This window comes from Nerophis ophidion, linkage group LG04 (genome assembly GCF_033978795.1).
Source record: "Nerophis ophidion isolate RoL-2023_Sa linkage group LG04, RoL_Noph_v1.0, whole genome shotgun sequence".
Taxonomy (NCBI): domain Eukaryota; kingdom Metazoa; phylum Chordata; class Actinopteri; order Syngnathiformes; family Syngnathidae; genus Nerophis; species Nerophis ophidion.
Window position 1 is genome coordinate 887,533 of NC_084614.1, and position 19,156 is coordinate 906,688.

General features: G+C 36.4%; 1 protein-coding gene across 3 annotated transcripts in view; it reads right to left on the bottom strand.

Moving 5' to 3' along the window:
• Positions 1 to 273: 273 nt before the first annotated feature.
• The window catches only part of LOC133550670 (oocyte zinc finger protein XlCOF8.4-like), a 56,842-nt gene continuing 37,959 nt past the window's right edge, over positions 274 to 19,156 (bottom strand). For 2 of the 3 annotated variants that reach the window (XM_061896618.1, XM_061896617.1), the window contains exon 2: positions 274 to 3,488. In XM_061896618.1, the coding sequence (XP_061752602.1) occupies positions 2,035 to 3,438 (1,404 nt within the window). In that variant the 5' untranslated portion in view covers positions 3,439 to 3,488 and the 3' untranslated portion in view covers positions 274 to 2,034. The remainder of the gene's footprint in view (positions 3,489 to 19,156) is intronic. The other variant, XR_009806360.1, reaches the window with a different exon arrangement.

Genomic DNA, 19,156 nt, shown 5'->3' on the forward strand with positions numbered 1-19,156 from the left:
TAGGTGATCTCATCTTTCCTGCTGATAACAATGTCACCCACTTTTATAGTGAAGTCACAGAGTTCGGCACTGAGGATTTGTTCCACCTGTGACTTGTCCTTGCCGGATACCAGCAGGGCCGAGTCATCTGCAAACAGGAACAATTCCCAGTGGCATGCTGATAGCAATAGTAAAGGTCCTAGTATACTGCCTTGGGGGACTCCACAGCTTACTGAGGGGGTGGACAGGACCAGTGGTCCCTACCATTTGGGGTGCTAGTGAGACTGGTCCTGATTGATTGATTGAAACTTTTATTGCAAAGGAAGAGAATACATGAAATGAAGGAGTAGAGTTTACACAGTTGAGTACATATTGCCTACAATTGACCACTAAATGGTAACACTCCAACAAGTTTTTCAACTTCATCAATTCATGGTGCTGGTCTGGTGTGTGCGGTCCATGAAATCTGCCTGTGGTCTTGACCACTTACTAAAAGGTCCACGGAGTAGTTGTTTTCTTGTCATGTTGGCAACGCTGTGAAATAAATGAAGTTTAATAGAATGTTTTGATAATAGTTCATTAGTGACATATTATTCATCCTTAATATCAATCGTGACTGTAATCAAATCATCACTGCTAGTCGTAGTTTTATGAATCAGCGATGAATCATACAAGTCCATGTTGTCACAACAAGTTTAGGCTAAAACTTGTATCAAATCTTGGAACTATCATGTCAAATGAATGAGGAAGAACAAGCTGAGCAAGAAAACCACAGTAAAGAGAAATACAAAAATATGAATGTTAATTTAAACAAAACTAACTGAAAATGTTGAATTTTTATTCCGATTCAATCAGAGTTCCAAGGGTTTTTTCTTCATGAAATCTTGAGAAACCCTCACAATGAATTTGTAAGTCAATTGTGGCCTGCACACAAAAAAAAGAACATTTCAGTTGTGGACGACATAAAGAAATGAGAAGGAAGAGGACATGCACCACTTTCTTCATGTTAAAATAGCAGATGTCATTCTATTGATTGGAGATCAAGCTAAATACATTCCGTCATTGAGGCCCCTAGGAGCTTGTGCTCCCTTACACCTATCATCACCTTTCCCACAATACAACGCTGATTCATTGTTCTTTTTGGACTCATTAACAGAAATACAATATTCAGACTACACTGTATTTGGCAAACACTTCAAACAAACTACCTTCTTTTTTATTATGATCTATACCTACTCATCTTTGTTTTTATTAACAGATTCTATTTACACCCCTTTCTTTTTCATTATGTTGCGTTACTCTTTGGGCTAAATGTGGCATTCTGGCTGCCAGATTATATTCCACACTGCCACTTTGCAGCCAAGCTTGACTAAAAAGACTTTCAAAACATTTTAAAGCCAAGCCTTAAAAATATTCCCCTCCTTTTTTTAGAAGGTTGACTATTGAACTTTTTGGGCTTTTCTTTGGCCCCTCCCACTTCCAAAGACATGCACCTGGGGATAGGCCCCTCCCACCTCCAAGGACATGCACCTGGGGATAGGTTGATTGGCAACACTAGTGTGTGAAGGTTGTCTATCTGTGTTGGCCCTGTGATGAGGTGGTGACTTTTCCAGGGTGCAGCTGAGATAGGCACCAGCGCCCCCCGCGACTCCAAAGGGAATAAGCGGTAAAAAAAGGATGGATGAAATCAAAAGGACATTTATTTGTCTGTGGGATGATGTACATTATTGGCTGTGCCCCAACATTCCAGACCTGCCCATCTTTTCTGAAACTAACATTGTTTTGGGGACTTCAAGAAAGAAAAAACACAATAACTGTCAAGTATTCATAACCTCCCAAAGAATTCCGCCGTCTTCCTTTATCTATATAATGCATGAAGGTCAGAGGACATACATATAAAACAACCAAGAGAGGATGGATTATCAAGACCCAACAAATGACTGCTAAAGTCACACATTTTTAAGGTCAATGTGCTGGGAACAAGGACACAAAGGACGCGACTGGGATTTGGGAAACCGGATACGAACGGACCCTGGGGTTGTTTGCATGGCTGCTCTACCATTTGAGCCACTCCACCCTGCTGCTGTTCTGACCAGGACACTGGTGTTTGCTGAGCTGGTACTTGTAGGAGAACCTTTCCTCACACGCACTGCAACTGAACACTTGCTCGCCTGTGTGTGTCCTCATGTGGACTACAAGGTTCCTTTGTACACAAAAGCGTTTGTTGCAGCTTGAGCAGGAATAGGGTTTTTCCCCAGTGTGCGTTCTCATGTGCAGTTTCAAATTGTGACTATGCGCACAACTTTTCCCACAGACCGAACAGGTGAAAGGGGTTTCCCCGGTGTGTGTTCGCATGTGCACTTTCAGGTTGTGGCTATGTGTACAACCTCTCCCGCAGATTGAACACCTGAAAGGTTTTTCTTCAGCGTGCGTCTTCATGTGTACTTTTAAATACCGGCCTTGGAGGAAATCTTTACCACACACTGAACAAGAACATTTCTTTTCTCCAGTGTGTGTTCTCATGTGTTCTTTCAACCTACTTTTTCCTGCAAAACCTTTACCACATTCTGAACACAAAAAAGGTTTCTCTCCAGCGTGTATGCTCTTGTGTGTTTTCAAATGTTTCCTTTGACTAAAATCTTTGCCACAGATTGAACAGGAAAATCTTTTCTCTCCAGTGTGTATTTTCATGTGTCTTTTCAGACTACGGCGGTATTTGAACCTTTTGTCACACTGACGACATTTAAAGTGTGTCTGGTCATCTTTACAGTCGTCATCATCAGAGTGGGACCTTGTGTCCTCACTGTCTGATAGTGGAGCTAACAACTTGTCTGCTGGTGGTCCTCCACAGCGGTCTCCATCATCAGAGTGTGAGCTGGATGGTGGAGCTAACAACTTGTCTGCTGGTGGTCCTCCACAGTGGTCTCCATCATCAGAGTGTGAGCTGGATGGTGGAGCTAAGAAGATGTCTGCTGGTGGTCCTCCACAGTGGTCTCCATCATCAGAGTGTGAGCTGGATGGTGGAACTAAGATGTCTGCTGGTGGTCCTCCACAGTGGTCTCCATCATCAGAGCGTGAGCTGGATGGTGGAACTAAGATGTCTGCTGGTGGTCCTCCACAGTGGTCTCCATCATCAGAGTGTGAGCTGGATGGTGGAGCTAAGATGTCTGCTGGTGGTCCTCCACAGTGGTCTCCATCATCAGAGTGTGAGCTTGGTAGTGGAGCTAAGAAGATGTCTGCTGGTGGTCCTCCACAGTGGTCTCCATCATCTTCTCTTGTCATGTGTTGACTTGGAGGCTCCTCCTCACGTTCACCTTTGACCTCCTCATCTTCACTCTTCACAGAGACACCAGTCACTGGGAACTCCTGACTGATGCTGTGTTCCTCCTCTTCCTCTTTAATGTGAGGGGCCTCATCTTCCTCCTTAATGTAGGAGGGCTGTGGCTCCTCCTGCACCATCCTGAAGCTCCACTGGTGTTGTTCAGGGAGAAGATGTTCTTCCCAGACCCCTACAAAACACAAGAGGAGCACTTTACAAACATCTATCTTTGCTCAGCCACATGAGGCCCTCACTATGTTTACATGTACTAAAGAAACCTCCTCAAGAAGACCCACAGGCCACTATTCATTGGAAAAAAAGACAGGAGGACTTTTTACTGGGGATGGGCAATATGGCCCAACATCTATACTGGGATTGATTATAGTATTGATAATAAAAGCATTTGACAAAGGCTTGGAATTTAGTTGCTGACATATGCATCAAATATTCAGGTTGTATTTTCTCCAAACTATGATTCATGTACTTGCTAATTTACTGTTCATCTGTTTACTTTCTGTTGGGACTTGTCTTTATCAACACTTCTGTCAAAATACAAATAAGCATTTATTCTTTGGTTGTTTGGACACTTAACATCATTTTTGGCTGATGCTAAATATTTGTGTTGAAAGCAGTACCGTGTAGTATTGATCATAGCAACACTGACTTGTCCATCTCAATTATGGCTGTGCGCTATTACAGTTAATACACAATACTGCCATACTGGTATTCTTGTTGCCACCCTGCCAACACCAACCCCCGTCGCTAACCCTCCTCTTTATTCATCACACAAGCCAGTAAAAAGACTAAAAAGCCTGTCAATGCTAGCCCTAAGAAATGCAGTTGCACTCAGCTAAAAGCCTTGCTGATGTCACTAAGCACCGCCTTTTAAAGGCACACACACACACACACACACACACACACACACACACACACTGCTCTCAGTTGCATATGCCACATAATTCAAGAAAAGATTTAAGTGACACATGAATAACTTTCCCGAGTAATGAATTGCATTATTATATTATTAGTCCTGAAACTTTTGGTAGTAATTATAATTAATTACATTTTAAAAGTAGATTTGAGAGCACGGCTTGAAACAAAATTGTGGTGTTGAGTTTTAACTAAACACTTTCAAAATAACAATATGTGTGGTATGTTGCGATGCGGCCTAAACATGCAAAGATATCAGTTTTGTTCCATATTGGCCGCTCTTAATCTCCAAATCCCAGGATGGTGGCGTGACAATATTAAATAAACATTTACATTATTGCCTTTCCTTTCTTTACATTCAAAAGCTCTAGCTTCCAGTTAGCGGTTAGCATATCCTCCTTGTAGAAACATGGATCACGTGTCGCCATGGAAACGAGGATTGCTGACGTAGACGTGGCTTAGCACTGATGAGAGACCTTAGCTTGCTAGCTAGAATGCTACAGTGCATTGAGGACACGTTTGTGGACACAAACAGAATGTGCTAGCAAACATGTATTTTCACCACAAACATTTATTTTCACCACAAACATTTATTTTCACCACAAACAGAATGTGCCAGCAAACATTGATTTTCACCACAAACATTTATTTTCACCACAAACAGAATGTGCCAGCAAACATTGATTTTCACCACAAACATTTATTTTCACTACAAACAGAAAGTGCCAGCAAACATTTATTTTCACCACAAACATTTATTTTCACCACAAACAGAATGTGCCAGCAAACATTTATTTTCACCACAATCAGAATGTGCCAGCAAACATTTCTTTTCACCACAAACATTTATTTTCACCACAAACAGAATGTGCCAGCAAACATTTATTTTCACCACGAACATTTATTTTCACCACAAACAGAAAGTGCCAGCAAACATTTATTTTCACCACAAACAGAATGTGCCAGCAAACATTTATTTTCACCACAAACATTTATTTTCACCACAAACATTTATTTTCACCACAAACAGAATGTGCCAGCAAACATTTATTTTCACCACAAACATTTATTTTCACCACAAACATTTATTTTCACCACAAACAGAATGTGCCAGCAAACATTTATTTTCACCACAAACAGAATGTGCCAGCAAACATTTTCACCACAAACAGAAAGTGCCAGCAAACATTTATTTCCACCACAAACAGAATGTGCCAGCAAACATTTCTTTTCACCACAAACATTTATTTTCACCACAAACAGAAAGTGCCAGCAAACATTTATTTTCACCACAAACATTTCTTTTCACCACAAACAGAATGTGCCAGCAAACATTTATTTTCACCACAAACATTTATTTTCACCACAAACAGAAAGTGCCGGCAAACATTTATTTTCACCACAAACAGAATGTGCCAGCAAACATTTCTTTTCACCACAAACATTTATTTTCACTACAAACAGAAAGTGCCAGCAAACATTTATTTTCACCACAAACATTTATTTTCACCACAAACAGAATGTGCCAGCAAACATTTATTTTCACCACAAACATTTATTTTCACCACAATCAGAATGTGCCAGCAAACATTTCTTTTCACCACAAACATTTATTTTCACCACAAACAGAAAGTGCCAGCAAACATTTATTTTCACCACAAACAGAATGTGCCAGCAAACATTTATTTTCACCACAAACATTTATTTTCACCACAAACAGAATGTGCCAGCAAACATTTATTTTCACCACAAACAGAATGTGCCAGCAAACATTTTCACCACAAACAGAAAGTGCCAGCAAACATTTATTTCCACCACAAACAGAATGTGCCAGCAAACATTTCTTTTCACCACAAACATTTATTTTCACCACAAACAGAAAGTGCCAGCAAACATCTATTTTCACCACAAACATTTCTTTTCACCACAAACAGAATGTGCCAGCAAACATTTATTTTCACCACAAACATTTATTTTCACCACAAACAGAAAGTGCCAGCAAACATTTATTTTCACCACAAACAGAATGTGCCAGCAAACATTTATTTTCACCACAAACATTTATTTTCACCACAAACAGAATGTGCCAGCAAACATTTATTTTCACCACAAACAGAATGTGCCAGCAAACATTTATTTTCACCACAAACATTTATTTTCACCACAAACAGAATGTGCCAGCAAACATTTCTTTTCACCACAAACATTTCTTTTCACCACAAACAGAAAGTGCCAGCAAACATTTATTTTCACCACAAACATTTCTTTTCACCACAAACAGAATGTGCCAGCAAACATTTATTTTCAACACAAACATTTATTTTCACCACAAACAGAAAGTGCCAGCAAACATTTATTTTCACCACAAACAGAATGTGCCAGCAAACATTTATTTTCACCACAAACATTTATTTTCACCACAAACAGAAAGTGCCAGCAAACATTTATTTTCACCACAAACATTTATTTTCACCACAAACAGAATGTGCCAGCAAACATTTCTTTTCACCACAAACATTTATTTTCACCACAAACAGAAAGTGCCAGCAAACATTTATTTTCACCACAAACAGAATGTGCCAGCAAACATTTATTTTCACCACAAACATTTATTTTCACCACAAACAGAATGTGCCAGCAAACATTTATTTTCACCACAAACATTTATTTTCACCACAAACAGAATGTGCCAGCAAACATTTCTTTTCACCACAAACATTTAGTTTCACCACAAACAGAAAGTGCCAGCAAACATTTATTTTCACCACAAACAGAATGTGCCAGCAAAAATTTATTTTCACCACAAACATTTATTTTCACCACAAACAGAATGTGCCAGCAAACATTTATTTTCATCACAAACAGAATGTGCCAGCAAACATTTATTTTCACCACAAACATCTATTTTCACCACGAACAGAATGTGCCAGCAAACATTTATTTTCACCACAAACATTTATTTTCACCACAAACAGAATGTGCCAGCAAACATTTATTTTCACCACAAACATTTATTTTCACCACAAACAGAATGTGCCAGCAAACATTTATTTTCACCACAAACAGAATGTGCCAGCAAACATTTATTTTCACCACAAACATCTATTTTCACCACAAACAGAATATGCCAGCAAACATTTATTTTCACCACAAACATTTATTTTCACCACAAACATTTATTTTCACCACAAACAGAATGTGCCAGCAAACATTTATTTTCACCACAAACATTTATTTTCACCACAAACAGAAAGTGCCAGCAAACATTTATTTTCACCACAAACAGAAAGTGCCAGCAAACATTTATTTTCACCACAAACAGAATGTGCCAGCAAACATTTATTTTCACCACAAACAGAAAGTGCCAGCAAACAATTATTTTCACCACAAACAGAATGTGCCAGCAAACATTTATTTTCACCACAAACAGAGTGTGCCAGCAAACATTTATTTTCACCACAAACAGAATGTGCCAGCAAACATTTATTTTCACCACAAACATTTATTTTCACCACAAACAGAATGTGCCAGCAAACATTTATTTTCACCACAAACAGAATGTGCCAGCAAACATTTATTTTCACCACAAACATCTATTTTCACCACAAACAGAATGTGCCAGCAAACATTTATTTTCACCACAAACATTTATTTTCACCACAAACATTTATTTTCACCACAAACAGAATGTGCCAGCAAACATTTCTTTTCACCACAAACATTTATTTTCACCACAAACAAAGTGCCAGCAAACATTTATTTTCACCACAAACAGAAAGTGCCAGCAAACATTTATTTTCACCACAAACAGAATGTGCCAGCAAACATTTATTGTCACCACAAACAGAAAGTGCCAGCAAACATTTATTTTCACCACAAACAGAATGTGCCAGCAAACATTTATTTTCACCACAAACAGAATGTGCCAGCAAACATTTATTTTCACCACAAACAGAATGTGCCAGCAAACATTTATTTTCACCACAAACATCTATTTTCACCACAAACAGAATGTGCCAGCAAACATTTCTTTTCACCACAAACATTTCATTTCACCACAAACAGAAAGTGGCAGCAAACATTTATTTTCACCACAAACAGAATGTGCCAGCAAACATTTATTTTCACCACAAACATCTATTTTCACCACAAACAGAATGTGCCAGCAAACATTTATTTTCACCACAAACATTTATTTTCACCACAAACAGAATGTGCCAGCAAACATTTCTTTTGACCACAAACAGAATGTGCCAGCAAACATTTCTTTTCACCACAAACATTTATTTTCACTACAAACAGAAAGTGCCAGCAAACATTTATTTTCACCACAAACATTTATTTTCACCACAAACAGAATGTGCCAGCAAACATTTATTTTCACCACAAACATTTATTTTCACCACAATCAGAATGTGCCAGCAAACATTTCTTTTCACCACAAACATTTATTTTCACCACAAACAGAATGTGCCAGCAAACATTTATTTTCACCACAAACATTTATTTTCACCACAAACAGAAAGTGCCAGCAAACATTTATTTTCACCACAAACAGAATGTGCCAGCAAACATTTATTTTCACCACAAACATTTATTTTCACCACAAACATTTATTTTCACCACAAACAGAATGTGCCAGCAAACATTTATTTTCACCACAAACAGAATGTGCCAGCAAACATTTTCACCACAAACAGAAAGTGCCAGCAAACATTTATTTCCACCACAAACAGATTGTGCCAGCAAACATTTCTTTTCACCACAAACATTTATTTTCACCACAAACAGAAAGTGCCAGCAAACATTTATTTTCACCACAAACATTTCTTTTCACCACAAACAGAATGTGCCAGCAAACATTTATTTTCACCACAAACATTTATTTTCACCACAAACAGAAAGTGCCAGCAAACATTTATTTTCACCACAAACAGAATGTGCCAGCAAACATTTATTTTCACCACAAACATTTATTTTCACCATAAACAGAATGTGCCAGCAAACATTTATTTTCACCACAAACAGAATGTGCCAGCAAACATTTCTTTTCACCACAAACATTTATTTTCACTACAAACAGAAAGTGCCAGCAAACATTTATTTTCACCACAAACATTTATTTTCACCACAAACAGAATGTGCCAGCAAACATTTATTTTCACCACAAACATTTATTTTCACCACAATCAGAATGTGCCAGCAAACATTTCTTTTCACCACAAACATTTATTTTCACCACAAACAGAATGTGCCAGCAAACATTTCTTTTCACCACAAACATTTATTTTCACCACAAACAGAAAGTGCCAGCAAACATTTATTTTCACCACAAACAGAATGTGCCAGCAAACATTTATTTTCACCACAAACATTTATTTTCACCACAAACATTTATTTTCACCACAAACAGAATGTGCCAGCAAACATTTTCACCACAAACAGAAAGTGCCAGCAAACATTTATTTCCACCACAAACAGAATGTGCCAGCAAACATTTCTTTTCACCACAAACATTTATTTTCACCACAAACAGAAAGTGCCAGCAAACATTTATTTTCACCACAAACATTTCTTTTCACCACAAACAGAATGTGCCAGCAAACATTTATTTTCACCACAAACATTTATTTTCACCACAAACAGAAAGGGCCAGCAAACATTTCTTTTCACCACAAACAGAATGTGCCAGCAAACATTTATTTTCACCACAAACATTTATTTTCACCACAAACAGAATGTGCCAGCAAACATTTATTTTCACCACAAACAGAATGTGCCAGCAAACATTTCTTTTCACCACAAACATTTATTTTCACCACAAACAGAATGTGCCAGCAAACATTTCTTTTCACCACAAACATTTATTTTCACCACAAACAGAAAGTGCCAGCAAACATTTATTTTCACCACAAACATTTCTTTTCACCACAAACAGAATGTGCCAGCAAACATTTATTTTCAACACAAACATTTATTTTCACCACAAACAGAAAGTGCCAGCAAACATCTATTTTCACCACAAACAGAATGTGCCAGCAAACATTTATTTTCACCACAAACATTTATTTTCACCACAAACAGAAAGTGCCAGCAAACATTTATTTTCACCACAAACATTTATTTTCACCACAAACAGAATGTGCCAGCAAACATTTATTTTCACCACAAACATTTATTTTCACCACAAACAGAAAGTGCCAGCAAACATTTATTTTCACCACAAACATTTATTTTCACCACAAACAGAATGTGCCAGCAAACATTTATTTTCACCACAAACATTTATTTTCACCACAAACAGAAAGTGCCAGCAAACATTTATTTTCACCACAAACAGAATGTGCCAGCAAACATTTATTTTCACCACAAACATTTATTTTCACCACAAACAGAATGTGCCAGCAAACATTTATTTTCACCACAAACAGAATGTGCCAGCAAACATTTCTTTTCACCACAAACATTTATTTTCACCACAAACAGAATGTGCCAGCAAACATTTCTTTTCACCACAAACATTTATTTTCACCACAAACAGAAAGTGCCAGCAAACATTTATTTTCACCACAAACATTTCTTTTCACCACAAACTGAATGTGCCAGCAAACATTTATTTTCAACACAAACAATTATTTTCACCACAAACAGAAAGTGCCAGCAAACATTTATTTTCACCACAAACAGAATGTGCCAGCAAACATTTATTTTCACCACAAACATTTATTTTCACCACAAACAGAAAGTGCCAGCAAACATTTATTTTCACCACAAACATTTATTTTCACCACAAACAGAATGTGCCAGCAAACATTTCTTTTCACCACAAACATTTATTTTCACCACAAACAGAAAGTGCCAGCAAACATTTATTTTCACCACAAACAGAATGTGCCAGCAAACATTTATTTTCACCACAAACATTTATTTTCACCACAAACAGAATGTGCCAGCAAACATTTCTTTTCACCACAAACATTTAGTTTCACCACAAACAGAAAGTGCCAGCAAACATTTATTTTCACCACAAACAGAATGTGCCAGCAAAAATTTATTTTCACCACAAACAGAATGTGCCAGCAAACATTTATTTTCATCACAAACAGAATGTGCCAGCAAACATTTATTTTCACCACAAACATCTATTTTCACCACGAACAGAATGTGCCAGCAAACATTTATTTTCACCACAAACATTTATTTTCACCACAAACAGAATGTGCCAGCAAACATTTATTTTCACCACAAACATTTATTTTCACCACAAACAGAATGTGCCAGCAAACATTTATTTTCACCACAAACAGAATGTGCCAGCAAACATTTATTTTCACCACAAACATCTATTTTCACCACAAACAGAATATGCCAGCAAACATTTCTTTTCACCACAAACATTTCTTTTCACCACAAATATTTATTTTCACCACAAACAGAATGTGCCAGCAAATATTTCTTTTCACCACAAACATTTATTTTCACCACAAACAGAAAGTGCCAGCAAACATTTATTTTCACCACAAACAGAAAGTGCCAGCAAACATTTATTTTCACCACAAACAGAATGTGCCAGCAAACATTTATTTTCACCACAAACAGAATGTGCCAGCAAACATTTATTTTCACCACAAACAGAATGTGCCAGCAAACATTTATTTTCACCACAAACAGAATGTGCCAGCAAACATTTATTTTCACCACAAACAGAATGTGCCAGCAAACATTTATTTTCACCACAAACAGAATGTGCCAGCAAACATTTATTTTCACCACAAACAGAATGTGCCAGCAAACATTTATTTTCACCACAAACATCTATTTTCACCACAAACAGAATGTGCCAGCAAACATTTATTTTCACCACAAACATTTATTTTCACCACAAACATTTATTTTCACCACAAACAGAATGTGCCAGCAAACATTTCTTTTCACCACAAACATTTATTTTCACCACAAACAAAGTGCCAGCAAACATTTATTTTCACCATAAACAGAAAGTGCCAGCAAACATTTATTTTCACCACAAACAGAATGTGCCAGCAAACATTTATTGTCACCACAAACAGAAAGTGCCAGCAAACATTTATTTTCACCACAAACAGAATGTGCCAGCAAACATTTATTTTCACCACAAACAGAATGTGCCAGCAAACATTTATTTTCACCACAAACAGAATGTGCCAGCAAACATTTATTTTCACCACAAACATCTATTTTCACCACAAACAGAATGTGCCAGCAAACATTTCTTTTCACCACAAACATTTCTTTTCACCACAAACAGAAAGTGCCAGCAAACATTTATTTTCACCACAAACAGAATGTGCCAGCAAACATTTATTTTCACCACAAACAGAATGTGCCAGCAAACATTTATTTTCACCACAAACATTTATTTTCACCACAAACAGAATGTGCCAGCAAACATTTATTTTCACCACGAACAGAATGTGCCAGCAAACATTTATTTTCACCACAAACATCTATTTTCACCACAAACAGAATGTGCCAGCAAACATTTATTTTCACCACAAACATTTATTTTCACCACAAACAGAAAGTGCCAGCAAACATTTATTTTCACCACAAACAGAATGTGCCAGCAAACATTTATTGTCACCACAAACAGAAAGTGCCAGCAAACATTTATTTTCACCACAAACAGAATGTGCCAGCAAACATTTATTTTCACCACAAACAGAATGTGCCAGCAAACATTTATTTTCACCACAAACAGAATGTGCCAACAAACATTTATTTCACCACAAACAGAATGTGCCAGCAAACATTTATTTTCACCACGAACATTTATTTTCACCACAAACAGAAAGTGCCAGCAATCATTTATTTTCACCACAAACAGAATGTGCCAGCAAACATTTATTTTAACCACAAACATTTATTTTCACCACAAACATTTATTTTCACCACAAACAGAATGTGCCAGCAAACATTTATTTTCACCACAAACATTTATTTTCACCACAAACATTTATTTTCACCACAAACAGAATGTGCCAGCAAACATTTATTTTCACCACAAACAGAATGTGCCAGCAAACATTTTCACCACAAACAGAAAGTGCCAGCAAACATTTATTTCCACCACAAACAGAATGTGCCAGCAAACATTTCTTTTCACCACAAACATTTATTTTCACCACAAACAGAAAGTGCCAGCAAACATTTATTTTCACCACAAACATTTCTTTTCACCACAAACAGAATGTGCCAGCAAACATTTATTTTCACCACAAACATTTATTTTCACCACAAACAGAAAGTGCCGGCAAACATTTATTTTCACCACAAACAGAATGTGCCAGCAAACATTTCTTTTCACCACAAACATTTATTTTCACTACAAACAGAAAGTGCCAGCAAACATTTATTTTCACCACAAACATTTATTTTCACCACAAACAGAATGTGCCAGCAAACATTTATTTTCACCACAAACATTTATTTTCACCACAATCAGAATGTGCCAGCAAACATTTCTTTTCACCACAAACATTTATTTTCACCACAAACAGAAAGTGCCAGCAAACATTTATTTTCACCACAAACAGAATGTGCCAGCAAACATTTATTTTCACCACAAACATTTATTTTCACCACAAACAGAATGTGCCAGCAAACATTTATTTTCACCACAAACAGAATGTGCCAGCAAACATTTTCACCACAAACAGAAAGTGCCAGCAAACATTTATTTCCACCACAAACAGAATGTGCCAGCAAACATTTCTTTTCACCACAAACATTTATTTTCACCACAAACAGAAAGTGCCAGCAAACATCTATTTTCACCACAAACATTTCTTTTCACCACAAACAGAATGTGCCAGCAAACATTTATTTTCACCACAAACATTTATTTTCACCACAAACAGAAAGTGCCAGCAAACATTTATTTTCACCACAAACAGAATGTGCCAGCAAACATTTCTTTTCACCACAAACATTTATTTTCACCACAAACAGAAAGTGCCAGCAAACATTTATTTTCACCACAAACATTTCTTTTCACCACAAACAGAATGTGCCAGCAAACATTTATTTTCACCACAAACATTTATTTTCACCACAAACAGAAAGTGCCGGCAAACATTTATTTTCACCACAAACAGAATGTGCCAGCAAACATTTCTTTTCACCACAAACATTTATTTTCACTACAAACAGAAAGTGCCAGCAAACATTTATTTTCACCACAAACATTTATTTTCACCACAAACAGAATGTGCCAGCAAACATTTATTTTCACCACAAACATTTATTTTCACCACAATCAGAATGTGCCAGCAAACATTTCTTTTCACCACAAACATTTATTTTCACCACAAACAGAAAGTGCCAGCAAACATTTATTTTCACCACAAACAGAATGTGCCAGCAAACATTTATTTTCACCACAAACATTTATTTTCACCACAAACAGAATGTGCCAGCAAACATTTATTTTCACCACAAACAGAATGTGCCAGCAAACATTTTCACCACAAACAGAAAGTGCCAGCAAACATTTATTTCCACCACAAACAGAATGTGCCAGCAAACATTTCTTTTCACCACAAACATTTATTTTCACCACAAACAGAAAGTGCCAGCAAACATCTATTTTCACCACAAACATTTCTTTTCACCACAAACAGAATGTGCCAGCAAACATTTATTTTCACCACAAACATTTATTTTCACCACAAACAGAAAGTGCCAGCAAACATTTATTTTCACCACAAACAGAATGTGCCAGCAAACATTTATTTTCACCACAAACATTTATTTTCACCACAAACAGAATGTGCCAGCAAACATTTATTTTCACCACAAACAGAATGTGCCAGCAAACATTTATTTTCACCACAAACATTTATTTTCACCACAAACAGAATGTGCCAGCAAACATTTCTTTTCACCACAAACATTTCTTTTCACCACAAACAGAAAGTGCCAGCAAACATTTATTTTCACCACAAACATTTCTTTTCACCACAAACAGAATGTGCCAGCAAACATTTATTTTCAACACAAACATTTATTTTCACCACAAACAGAAAGTGCCAGCAAACATTTATTTTCACCACAAACAGAATGTGCCAGCAAACATTTATTTTCACCACAAACATTTATTTTCACCACAAACAGAAAGTGCCAGCAAACATTTATTTTCACCACAAACATTTATTTTCACCACAAACAGAATGTGCCAGCAAACATTTCTTTTCACCACAAACATTTATTTTCACCACAAACAGAAAGTGCCAGCAAACATTTATTTTCACCACAAACAGAATGTGCCAGCAAACATTTATTTTCACCACAAACATTTATTTTCACCACAAACAGAATGTGCCAGCAAACATTTATTTTCACCACAAACATTTATTTTCACCACAAACAGAATGTGCCAGCAAACATTTCTTTTCACCACAAACATTTAGTTTCACCACAAACAGAAAGTGCCAGCAAACATTTATTTTCACCACAAACAGAATGTGCCAGCAAAAATTTATTTTCACCACAAACATTTATTTTCACCACAAACAGAATGTGCCAGCAAACATTTATTTTCATCACAAACAGAATGTGCCAGCAAACATTTATTTTCACCACAAACATCTATTTTCACCACGAACAGAATGTGCCAGCAAACATTTATTTTCACCACAAACATTTATTTTCACCACAAACAGAATGTGCCAGCAAACATTTATTTTCACCACAAACATTTATTTTCACCACAAACAGAATGTGCCAGCAAACATTTATTTTCACCACAAACAGAATGTGCCAGCAAACATTTATTTTCACCACAAACATCTATTTTCACCACAAACAGAATATGCCAGCAAACATTTATTTTCACCACAAACATTTATTTTCACCACAAACATTTATTTTCACCACAAACAGAATGTGCCAGCAAACATTTATTTTCACCACAAACATTTATTTTCACCACAAACAGAAAGTGCCAGCAAACATTTATTTTCACCACAAACAGAAAGTGCCAGCAAACATTTATTTTCACCACAAACAGAATGTGCCAGCAAACATTTATTTTCACCACAAACAGAAAGTGCCAGCAAACAATTATTTTCACCACAAACAGAATGTGCCAGCAAACATTTATTTTCACCACAAACAGAGTGTGCCAGCAAACATTTATTTTCACCACAAACAGAATGTGCCAGCAAACATTTATTTTCACCACAAACATTTATTTTCACCACAAACAGAATGTGCCAGCAAACATTTATTTTCACCACAAACAGAATGTGCCAGCAAACATTTATTTTCACCACAAACATCTATTTTCACCACAAACAGAATGTGCCAGCAAACATTTATTTTCACCACAAACATTTATTTTCACCACAAACATTTATTTTCACCACAAACAGAATGTGCCAGCAAACATTTCTTTTCACCACAAACATTTATTTTCACCACAAACAAAGTGCCAGCAAACATTTATTTTCACCACAAACAGAAAGTGCCAGCAAACATTTATTTTCACCACAAACAGAATGTGCCAGCAAACATTTATTGTCACCACAAACAGAAAGTGCCAGCAAACATTTATTTTCACCACAAACAGAATGTGCCAGCAAACATTTATTTTCACCACAAACAGAATGTGCCAGCAAACATTTATTTTCACCACAAACAGAATGTGCCAGCAAACATTTATTTTCACCACAAACATCTATTTTCACCACAAACAGAATGTGCCAGCAAACATTTCTTTTCACCACAAACATTTCATTTCACCACAAACAGAAAGTGGCAGCAAACATTTATTTTCACCACAAACAGAATGTGCCAGCAAACATTTATTTTCACCACAAACATCTATTTTCACCACAAACAGAATGTGCCAGCAAACATTTATTTTCACCACAAACATTTATTTTCACCACAAACAGAATGTGCCAGCAAACATTTCTTTTGACCACAAACAGAATGTGCCAGCAAACATTTCTTTTCACCACAAACATTTATTTTCACTACAAACAGAAAGTGCCAGCAAACATTTATTTTCACCACAAACATTTATTTTCACCACAAACAGAATGTGCCAGCAAACATTTATTTTCACCACAAACATTTATTTTCACCACAATCAGAATGTGCCAGCAAACATTTCTTTTCACCACAAACATTTATTTTCACCACAAACAGAATGTGCCAGCAAACATTTATTTTCACCACAAACATTTATTTTCACCACAAACAGAAAGTGCCAGCAAACATTTATTTTCACCACAAACAGAATGTGCCAGCAAACATTTATTTTCACCACAAACATTTATTTTCACCACAAACATTTATTTTCACCACAAACAGAATGTGCCAGCAAACATTTATTTTCACCACAAACAGAATGTGCCAGCAAACATTTTCACCACAAACAGAAAGTGCCAGCAAACATTTATTTCCACCACAAACAGAATGTGCCAGCAAACATTTCTTTTCACCACAAACATTTATTTTCACCACAAACAGAAAGTGCCAGCAAACATTTATTTTCACCACAAACATTTCTTTTCACCACAAACAGAATGTGCCAGCAAACATTTATTTTCACCACAAACATTTATTTTCACCACAAACAGAAAGTGCCAGCAAACATTTATTTTCACCACAAACAGAATGTGCCAGCAAACATTTATTTTCACCACAAACATTTATTTTCACCATAAACAGAATGTGCCAGCAAACATTTATTTTCACCACAAACAGAATGTGCCAGCAAACATTTCTTTTCACCACAAACATTTATTTTCACTACAAACAGAAAGTGCCAGCAAACATTTATTTTCACCACAAACATTTATTTTCACCACAAACAGAATGTGCCAGCAAACATTTATTTTCACCACAAACATTTATTTTCACCACAATCAGAATGTGCCAGCAAACATTTCTTTTCACCACAAACATTTATTTTCACCACAAACAGAATGTGCCAGCAAACATTTCTTTTCACCACAAACATTTATTTTCACCACAAACAGAAAGTGCCAGCAAACATTTATTTTCACCACAAACAGAATGTGCCAGCAAACATTTATTTTCACCACAAACATTTATTTTCACCACAAACATTTATTTTCACCACAAACAGAATGTGCCAGCAAACATTTTCACCACAAACAGAAAGTGCCAGCAAACATTTATTTCCACCACAAACAGAATGTGCCAGCAAACATTTCTTTTCACCACAAACATTTATTTTCACCACAAACAGAAAGTGCCAGCAAACATTTATTTTCACCACAAACATTTCTTTTCACCACAAACAGAATGTGCCAGCAAACATTTATTTTCACCACAAACATTTATTTTCACCACAAACAGAAAGGGCCAGCAAACATTTCTTTTCACCACAAACAGAATGTGCCAGCAAACATTTATTTTCACCACAAACATTTATTTTCACCACAAACAGAATGTGCCAGCAAACATTTATTTTCACCACAAACAGAATGTGCCAGCAAACATTTCTTTTCACCACAAACATTTATTTTCACCACAAACAGAATGTGCCAGCAAACATTTCTTTTCACCACAAACATTTATTTTCACCACAAACAGAAAGTGCCAGCAAACATTTATTTTCACCACAAACATTTCTTTTCACCACAAACAGAATGTGCCAGCAAACATTTATTTTCAACACAAACATTTATTTTCACCACAAACAGAAAGTGCCAGCAAACATCTATTTTCACCACAAACAGAATGTGCCAGCAAACATTTATTTTCACCACAAACATTTATTTTCACCACAAACATTTATTTTCACCACAAACAGAATGTGCCAGCAAACATTTATTTTCACCACAAACATTTATTTTCACCACAAACAGAAAGTGCCAGCAAACATTTATTTTCACCACAAACATTTATTTT